Source organism: Salvelinus sp. IW2-2015, unplaced genomic scaffold (genome assembly GCF_002910315.2).
Source record: "Salvelinus sp. IW2-2015 unplaced genomic scaffold, ASM291031v2 Un_scaffold4730, whole genome shotgun sequence".
Classification (NCBI taxonomy): Eukaryota; Metazoa; Chordata; class Actinopteri; order Salmoniformes; family Salmonidae; genus Salvelinus; species Salvelinus sp. IW2-2015.
In genome coordinates this window covers 50,310-60,515 of record NW_019945999.1, presented here as the reverse complement: position 1 = coordinate 60,515, position 10,206 = coordinate 50,310, and the positions used below count along the sequence as shown (strand labels likewise).

At 42.0% G+C, this 10,206-nt stretch overlaps 1 protein-coding gene across 1 annotated transcript in view; it reads left to right on the top strand.

The window, feature by feature from the left end:
• LOC112077595 (single-strand DNA endonuclease ASTE1-like) overlaps positions 1 to 8,515 on the top strand; it is a 15,359-nt gene extending 6,844 nt beyond the window's left edge. The window contains exons 3-5 of the mRNA XM_070441760.1: positions 6,621 to 7,147; positions 7,348 to 7,567; positions 8,367 to 8,515. Coding sequence (XP_070297861.1) covers positions 6,621 to 7,147; positions 7,348 to 7,567; positions 8,367 to 8,515 — 896 coding nt within the window. The remainder of the gene's footprint in view (positions 1 to 6,620; positions 7,148 to 7,347; positions 7,568 to 8,366) is intronic.
• The last annotated feature ends 1,691 nt before the right edge of the window (positions 8,516 to 10,206 follow it).

The following is a 10,206-nucleotide window of genomic DNA, read 5'->3' as shown; positions in this document are numbered from 1 at the left end:
AACTAATTACATGACATTACTACTACATTAACAACATGACATTACTAACTACAATTACAACATGACTCTAGTTAGTATTTATATCTGAAATCAGAAAACACACCACTGACATTCATTCTGTTTATCTGAGACAACTGGTCAAATGCAAGCAGCAACTCACAACATAGTGGATTTTACCATATGAAATACCATACAGTTACAGTAGCTTTATTTTCATTTTGTAAACAAATACTACAAATACTACAAATACTACAAGCAAAGAAACAGAATGAAGTGTTTCCACAGATAAGTGTAATTCAGAGATTAAAATAGTACAATTTTCTTATTAATATATTTATACAGGCTTAAACGTCTTATGGCTGCGATCCCGCTAACGGATCGATATGACAACCCCAGTGAAAGTGCAGGGCGCCAAATTCAACAACAGAAATCAAACAACAGAAATCCATAATTAAAATTCATCAAACATACAAGTATAATCCACAATTTCAAAGATAAACTTCTTGTAAATCCAACCACAGTGTCCGATTTCAAAAAGGCTTTACAGCGAAAGCACCACAAAATATGTTAGGTACGCCAAGTCACAGAAAAACACAGCCATTTTTCCAGCCAAAGACAGGAGTCCACAAAAAGCAGAAATAGAGATAAAATTAATCACTAACCTTTGATTCTATACAGATGACACTCATAGGACTTCATGTTACACAATACATGTATGTTTTGTTCGGTAAAGTTCATATTTATATAAAAATCTCAGTATACATTGGCGCGTTATGTTCAGTAGTTCATAAAACATCCGGTGATTTTGCAGAGAGCCACATATATTTCCAGAAATACTCATAATAAACGTTGATCAAGATACAAGTGTTATACATGGAATTTTAGATCCACTTCTCCTTAATGCAACCGCTGTGTCAGATTTCAAAAAAGCTTTACGGAAAAAGCAAACCATGCAATAATCTGAGTAGGCCAGGGTGTGACTAGGTGGGCATTCTAGTTTCTTTATTTCTATGTTTTCTATTTCTTTGTGTTTGGCCGGGTGTGGTTCTCAATCAGAGGCAGCTGTCTATCGTTGTCTCTGATTGGGAGTCATACTTAGGCAGCCTTTTTTCCTTTCGCATTTGTGGGTAGTTATCTTTGTTAGTGGGCACTATTGCCCAATAAAAAAATCTCAGTATACATTGGCGCGTTATGTTCAGTAGTTCCATAAACATCCGGTGATTTTGCAGAGAGCCACATATATTTCCAGAAATACTCATAATAAACGTTGATCAAAGATACAAGTGTTATACATGGAATTTTAGATCCACTTCTCCTTAATGCAACCGCTGTGTCAGATTTCAAAAAAGCTTTACGGAAAAAGCAAACCATGCAATAATCTGAGTAGGCCAGGGTGTGACTAGGGTGGGCATTCTAGTTTCTTTATTTCTATGTTTTCTATTTCTTTGTGTTTGGCCGGGTGTGGTTCTCAATCAGAGGCAGCTGTCTATCGTTGTCTCTGATTGGGAGTCATACTTAGGCAGCCTTTTTTCCTTTCGCATTTGTGGGTAGTTATCTTTGTTAGTGGCACTATTGCCCAAGTTAAGCTTCACGGTCGGTTCCTTGTTTTGTTGGCGACATTCATTTCAAATGAAAAGAAATGTGCGCTCATCACGCTGTGCTTTGGTCCAGTCATTTCCAGGAAGAGGATCGTGACAACTACTTTTGACCAGGGCCCATAGGGTAGTGCACTTCTTTTGACCAGGGCCCATAGGGTAGTGCACTGCTTTTGACCAGGGCCCATAGGGTGGTGCACTACTTTTGACCAGGATCTATAGGTCTATACGGCCTATTTTCATGTCATCTGACCATAACACCGGTTCCAATCCAAGTGCCAATACTGTTTCTTAAACTCCAGGCGGTGCTACGGTCAGATCACATGAAAATAGAACACTTTGGCCACGCACACCAGTGGTGAGTTCCGTAAAAAAAACAGAAGCACATGCAGAAAAGTACTTCACACCGACTGTAAAATATGGTGGTGCATCTTTGAGGTTACGGGGGTATTTTGCTACCACTGGTACTGGTAATGGTCAATGGCATCATGAAATTTACCAAGTACCAGGACATTTTAGACAAAAAAACTGGTTGCCTCTGCTTGCAGCAATACAATAACCCCAAGCACACAACAAACTCCATCACAGTCTCCGGACTTGAACCCCATTGAAAACCTGTGGTTTGAATTGAACAGGGCCAGTCCATAAGCACAGACAGAGGATATCAAGGATCTGAAAGGATTCTGTATGGAGGACTGTTCTAAGATCCCTCTCAATGTGTTCTAGAATCTCAGAAAACATTCTAGAATAAGTCTCAGTACCTTTGTCCTAAATGTGTTTGAATCTCAAGAAAACTTCTAGAATATGTCTCAGTACCTTTATCCTCACAAGGTGTTCTAGAATCTCAGAAAACATTCTAGAATAATCTCAGTACCGTTATTCCTCATGTGTTCTAGAATCTCAGAAAACATTCTAGAATAAGTCTCAGTACCTTTATCCTCACAGGTGTTCTAGAATCTCAGAAAACATTCTAGAATAAGTCTCAGTACCTTTATCCTCACAAGGTGTTTAGAATCTCAGAAAACATTCTAGAATAAGTCTCAGTGCGTTTCCTCACAAGGTGTTCTAGAATCTCAGAAAAACATTCAGAATAAGTCTCAGTACTTTATCCTCACAAGGTGTTAGAATCTCAGAAACATTCTAGAATAGTCTCAGTACCTTTATCCTACAAGGGGAGGGTGCCGTAGTGTTGGAGTGCCAATAATTCCCATCAGGTAGGAAGACTACTCAAGATGGAACCCAATCGGGGAAAAAAGTATATTCATGTGTATTGAAGGATGCTTAAATACTACAGATTCATATAATATATGTACTTCAAATACAAGATGCTTTCTAGTATATGTTTAAGTATGCTACAAATATATATAATTTTCACTTCAATACACTTATTAAAAGTGCATTTTAAATTAACTTTTTTCAGTCTTTTAGTAGTGCCTTTAATTTTTTTTAACATTTCTTATGAAACTCTGCTCAAGAGTGATCAAGTAACGATAGGTCAGTTTCAAGCTGAGTTTCAAAGTACTGGTAACACTTTATTAAGGTCCTTATTAAACATTTATAAACAGTTTGTAAAGAGCTTACTTACCATTTTATTAATCATTTTCTACATTCATTTGTAGAGTGTCATAAGCAATCAATCTGAAGCTGAAAAAAAAGAAATTCAAAATCGTAATGTGTACATTAATAAACACTATTTTAATTAACTGAAATGTCCACATAAAAATATGCAAAATCAATATATATTACCAGCATTCATTCTGGGTGAAGTTTTTATTTAAAATATTATTTCTTCCTCATCAATCAGAGTTTATTGGTCGCGTACAGTGTCTTCAGAAAGTATTACTGCCCTTAAATTATTACACATTTTATTGTGTTACATCCTGAATTTCAAAATGTATTAACATATTTTTTATCACCCATTTACACACATACCTGTATGACAAAGTGAAATGCATTCAAATTAAATAAAAATATCTAATTTACATGAGTATTCACACTCTGAGTCAATACATGTTGGAATCACTTTCTGGGTAGTTTTCCAAGAGTTTTGCACACCTGGATTGTACAATATTTTGTCCATTATTATTTTAAAATTCTTCAGCTCTGTCAAATTGGTTGTTTGATCATTTGTAGACTACATTTTAATACTTGCGATAGATTTTCAGAGACTTAAGTCAAATGTAAATCAGGAACATTCACTGTGTTCAGAGTAAGCAACTCGAGTGTATATTTGGCCTGGTGTGTTTTAGGTTATTGTCCTGCTGAAAGGTAATTAAATCTCCACTGTCTGGTGGAAAGCAGACTGACGGTTTTCCTCTAGGTTTTTACATGTGCTTAGCTCCATTCCTTTCTTTTTTACCTTATCTAGTCTTAACGATTACAAGCATACCCATAACATGATGCAGCAAACACACTATGCTTCAAAATACGGAGAGTGGTACTCAGTAAGGTTTTGTATTGTGTATTATATATACACAGTATAATGTATATACTGTATATGGGGGATTGAAAATTATGCAGACAATTACATTGATGGAGCTACAATCTTAATACTATATTAAGCTGAGTCTACCCCTAAAATACAATAAAATTAAGAAACAGTAATAAAAAGTGACCAGTGTTCAATGGTTATGTACATAGTCAACAGTCTCTAAGGTGCATATTTAGCTTATTCCAATTGTTTTAATGTTCATTTCCAACTGAATAATGTTGTACTTTTAATTACACATTACAATACTTTTTTTTTACTTAGTGCAAAATGCCGCTGGTGCACAGTTATCAATATCTTTAAAATTGCACAACTGCTTTGTGAATGGCCTGTAACTGGCTTGGGGATGCTTGTTCATTTAGTTAACCTGTTAACTATTTCTACGAGCTAAACTATTCTATGCTCACTTCGAGGCAATAACTGAAACATGCATGAGAGAACCAGCTGTTTTGGAAGACTGTGTGATCACGCTTCTCGCAGCCAATGTGAGTAAGGACTTTAAACAGGCAACATTCACAAGGCTGCAGGCCAGATGGATTACCAGGACATGTACTGCGAGCATGCGCTGACCAACTGGCAAGTGTCTTACTGACAACCTCTCCCTGTCCGAGTCTGTAATACCAACATGTTTTAAGCAGACACCATAGTCCCTGTGCCAAGAACACTAAGGTAACCTGCTAAATGACTACCGACCGTAGACTAACGTCTGTAGCCATTTCTGCCTTTGAGTCTAGTCATTATTTAAATAGACCCATTTAATTTTGTCTAGCTTGCCATTCCAAATAAAGTGGAATATTTTTACCTCATATAATTTACCAAAAAAATGGTTAGGTGTAGGCGGGGCCAGAAGTAAATATGTAAACTGGGATATGACTTTTTTCCACAAATAGACAAATATTGAAAATGTACTTTCTGTTAAAATGTATTGTAGTGAGATGATTTTTTCTTTCAGGATATGAATACTGAGTATGTCCACTTCAATGTCAGACCATTTAATTGGAAAACTACACGGTATTGTGAAAGTTAAATTGTTTTGTGATCCAATACGTAATATGGTGCACTCATCGTAATTCGGTTGTAATACAGAGAGGGTAGAAAAATTATCTAGATCCTCTATGAGGTCTGTACAGGGATACAAGTTGCGGATTTAAAAGAAAACATGAATCGTCAGTTTACAGTGACACCTTTGTTTTTAAGACCTGGATTTCTAGCCCCTTAATGTTGGATCTGATTTTAATTGCTAACATTTCGATGGCCATAATAAATAGATATGCCCAAAGTGGACAACCTTGTTTTAATCCTCTTGACAGTTTAAAACTTTCTGAGAAGTAGCCAATATTTACTATTTTACACCTGGGGTTACTATACATAACATTAACCTATTGTATAAGTGAAACCTATTTAAACTATTGTATAAGTAAACTAGTCCAGACATTTATATATACATTCCAGTCCTATTTTATCAAAGGCCTTTTCAAAGTCAGCTATGAATAGCAGGCCTGGTTTTCCCAGATTTTTCACAGTATTCTATTGTTTCCAGTACTTTTCTTATATTATCTCCAATGTATCGTCCATGTAAAAAACCTGTAGGATTAGGATGAATAATATCCGACAATACATTTTTAATTCTATGCATTTTGCTAGAATTTTTGCATCAGAACACTGAAGTATAGGAGGCCTCCATTTTTAAAAATTGACTTATATTCACCACCTGGTTCCTGTCTCAGTAATAGTGAAATCAGACCTTCTTTCTGAGTATCTGATAGTCTAACATTTTATAGGAGTGGTTAAAACACACTAATATTGGACCTCTGAGTACATCAACAAAGGTTTGATATACCTCAACTTCCCGTCTGGATTTTCCCCAGACTTAAAGTCTTTAACTACATCAAGAAGTTCCTCCTCTGTAATTTGGCCTTCACTTGAGTCTTTCTGTACAGCTGTTAATTTTACATTATTAATAGAAAAAGATCCGTACAATTAACTTTGTTTCGTGGAGATGGAGGAGACTGAAATGAAAATATATGCTTAAAGTATTTTTCTTCCTCTTTCAAAATATAATTTGGTGAATCATGAGTGACTCCGTCATTTGTAACAAGTTTCAGTAAATTATTTTTGGTAGCATTTCTATGTTGAAGATTTCAAATACCACTTAAATTATCATGTTATTATACTAATAATATAACGACTTTGATTGATCAACTACATCAAACTGAATTTGAGTATACCCACAAGCTGTCAGCATACGTGGAAACTCATTTAAGAATGTTGGAAAAGCATTCCAGGTGAAGCTGGTTGAGAGAATGCCAAGCGTTTGCAAACCTGTCATCATGGCAAAGTGTGGCTACTTTGAAGAATCTAAAATCTAAAATATATTTTGATTTGTTTAACACCTTTTTGGTTACTACATGATTCCATATGTGTTATTTCATAGTTTTGATGTCTTCACTATTATTCTACAATGTAGAACATAGTAACAATTATATATATATATATATGTGTGTGTGTGTGTGTGTGTGTTTTTTGTGCTTGGGAAGGGGTTGTCTTCTTCAACAGGTTGCTGGATTGGCTGGCCTCTTTCCAGGAGCAGCAGGAGGCCTTGGACTCTGTGCCCAGCCTCATCGGTCATGGGATCAACAGAGACAACATGGATGCTGCCCTCCTTGCCCTCTCTCTGAGCATAGAGACATACCAGCTTCAACCCGGTTGCCTGGAGAGGTTCTTCAATGATGGCGAGACTCCTGATCCCGACCTTCTCCCAGACCATCTGAGTGTCCTTCCACACTGGACCCTGCTGCCGTTGATGAGGGGGAAACTTTCCTCCTACATGATACACATTCTGCTGCTGAGGCCAGTGATACAGGCTGTCCAAGTGGAAGATCCCAAATTACCCAGTGGGAACATCACCTCTCGGCCCATACGGCAGGTATTCTACGGGCTGCTGCTGGGTGAGAGGAGGGAAGTGGAGGAGTATGACAGGGAAGGCACGGACCTGACCAGCAGCAAGGTTGAAGCTATCCTGCCCAGTGCTGCACAACAGCTTCAGCTAGACACACTGGATCAGGTATGTAGACATGTGATATAGTATACAGTATATCAGGTATGTATACATGTGATATAGTATACAGTATATCAGGTATGTATACATGTGATATAGTTTACAGTATATCAGGTGTGTAGACATGTGATGTAGTATACAGTATAATATAAACATGCTGCTGTTGATTCTGAAATTGATTCTCATTCCCTTGTTCTGTTTCTTAGGCTCCACATTCAGTGCGGCATGAGGTGTTTTTGGAGACCCTTGGTGTGTCCCAGTCCACTTTGAATGGTCTCCCATCTCATCTGAAACTTCCTGTGGCTGTTACCTGCTACTGGCGGAGGCACGCCCATCCCCAACCAGACCTTCCTCTCCTGCAGGCCCTGCTACTAGGACTGGTGTACGGAGAGCTCTGCAGACAGAGGAAGGGAGAGGAAGGAACAGGTATGGTCCAGAGCATGAATGAAAACAAACACACAGACTCACACAGACGACACCATTCTGTATACCTCTGGCTCTTCTTTGGACACTGTGTTAACAAACCTCCAAACGAGCTTCAATGCCATACAACTCTCCTTCCGTGGCCTCCAACTGCTCCTAAATGCTAGTAAAACTAAATGCATGCTCTTCAACCGATCGCTGCCCGCACCTGCCCGCCCGACTAGCATCACTACTCTGGACGCTTCTGACTTAGAATATGTGGACAACTATAAATACCTAGGTGTCTGGTTAGACTGTAAACTCTCCTTCCAGACTCAAATTAAGTGTCTACAATCCAAAATGAAATCTAGAATCGGCTTCCTATTTCGCAACAAAGCCTCCTTCACACATGCTGCTAAACATACCCTCATAAAACTGACTATCCTACCGATCCATGACTTCGGCGATATCCTTTACAAAATAGCCTCCAACACTCTACTCAGCAAATTGGATGAAGAGACTACCCACCACTGCGACCTGTATGCTCTCGTTGGCTGGTCCTCGCTACTAACTTGTGGTGGTGTGGGCTAAGCAATGGTGGTGGTGGTGTGGGCTACCGTGGTGGTTGGTGTGTGGGCTACCATGGTGGTGGTGGTGTTTGTGTTGGTGTGGGGCTACCGTGGTGGTGGTGGTGTGGGCTACCGTGGTGTGGTGGTGGTACGTGGTGTGGTGGTGTGGGCTACCGTGGTTGGTGGTGGTGTTGGTGTTGGTGTGGGCTACCGTGGTGGTGGTGTGTGGGCTACCATGGTGGTGGTGGTGTGAGCTACCGTGGTGGTGGTGGTGGTGTGGGCTACCGTGGTGGTGGTGTGGGCTATTGGTGTGGGCTACAATGGTGGTGGTGTGGCTAGCATGGTGGTGGTGTGGGCTACCGTGGTGGTGGTGGGTGGTGGGGCTGTGGGTGGTGTGGGCTAACGTGGTGGTGGTGGTGTGGGCTACCGTGATGTGGTGGTGTGTGGGCTACCGGTGGTGGTGGTGGTGGTGGTGTGTGGGTCTAGCATGGTGGTGTGGTGGGCTACCATGGTGGTGGTGGGGTGTGGGCTACCATGGTGGTGGTGTGTTGTGGGCTTACCTGTGGTGGTGGTGGTGGTGGTGGGGCTACCGTGGTGGTGGTGGTGGGCTACCGTGTTTGGTGGTGGTGGTGGTGGGCTAACGTGGTGGTGGTGGTGTGGGCTACGTGGTGGTGGTGGTGGTGTGGGCTACGTGGTGGTGGTGGTTGGATGTGGCTACATGGTGGTGTGGTGGTGTGGGCTACGTGGTGGTGGTGGTGGTGGTGTGGGCTACCATGGTGGTGAATGTGTGGTCTAGTGATGTGGGCCTACCATGGTGGTGTGACAGTTAAATCACAGGAGGAGATGTAGTACAGGTCAAAGGGTTAAAGGTTTATTAACTTAAATTACAGGAGGACATGGAGTGAAGAGTTTCAGTCACATGACTATTTACAGCGTCATTACAATGGATGGGTTTCTCTTTTGTTAAGTTTCCCTTTCCGAAAACCTAACAGGCTAACACCCTGGAGGAGGAATGTATGATGAGACAGTGCTCATCACACATGATCACTTAGACACTGTCAGGTAACTGACTTACCTTGTCTAGTTTTCTGTTCCATTGTATTTGGAAAAGAACCTCCATAACTGATAAACTGCTGCACACTGTTTCTATAAACTGGTTGGGTTGGTTGGCAAATGCCTGTATTTAGTTTAGCTTGCTGGTGGTGTTGTGGGCTACTGTGGTGGTGGTGGTGTGGGCTACAATGGTGGTGATGTGGGCCTACCATGGTGGTGGTGTGGGATCCATTGTGGTGGTGTGGTGCTACCGTGGTGGCGTGAGCTACAGTGGTGGTGGTGGTGGTGTGGGCTAACTTGTGGTGGTGTGGGCTACAATGGTGGTGGTGGTGTGGGCTACCGTGGTGGTGGTGGTGTGGGCTACCATGGTGGTGGTGGTGTTGGTGTTGGTGTGGGCTACGGTGGTGGTGGTGGTGTGGGCTACCGTGGTGGTGTGGTGTGGGCTACTGGGTGGTGGTGGTGGTGTGGGCTACCGTGGTGTGGTGGTGTTGGTGTTGGTGTGGGCTACCGTGGTGGTGGTGGTGTGGGCTACCATGGTGGTGGTGGTGTGAGCTACCGTGGTGGTGGTGGTGGTGTGGCTATCCGTGGTGGTGGTGTGGGCTATTGGTGTGGGCTACCATGGTGGTGTGTTTTGGCTAGCATGGTGGTGGTGTGGGCTACCGTGGTGGTGGTGGTGGTGTGGGCTACCGTGGTGGTGGTGGGCTAACGTGTGGGTGGTGGTGTGGGCTACCGTGATGGTGGTTGGTGGTGTGGGCTACCGTGGTGGTGGTGGTGGTGGTGGTGGTGGTGTGGGCTAGCATGGTGGTGGTGGTGGGCTACCATGGGGTGGTGGGGGTGTGGGCTACCATGGTGGTGGTGGTGTTGTGGGCTACCGTGGTGGTGGTGGTGGTGGTGTGGGCTACCGTGGTGGTGTGGTGGGCTACCGTGTTGGTGGTGGTGGTGTGGCTAACGTGGTGGTGGTGGTGTGGGCTACCGTGGTGGTGGTGTTGGTGTGGGCTACGTGGTGGTGGTGGTGGTGTGGGCTTTACCGTGGTGGTGGTG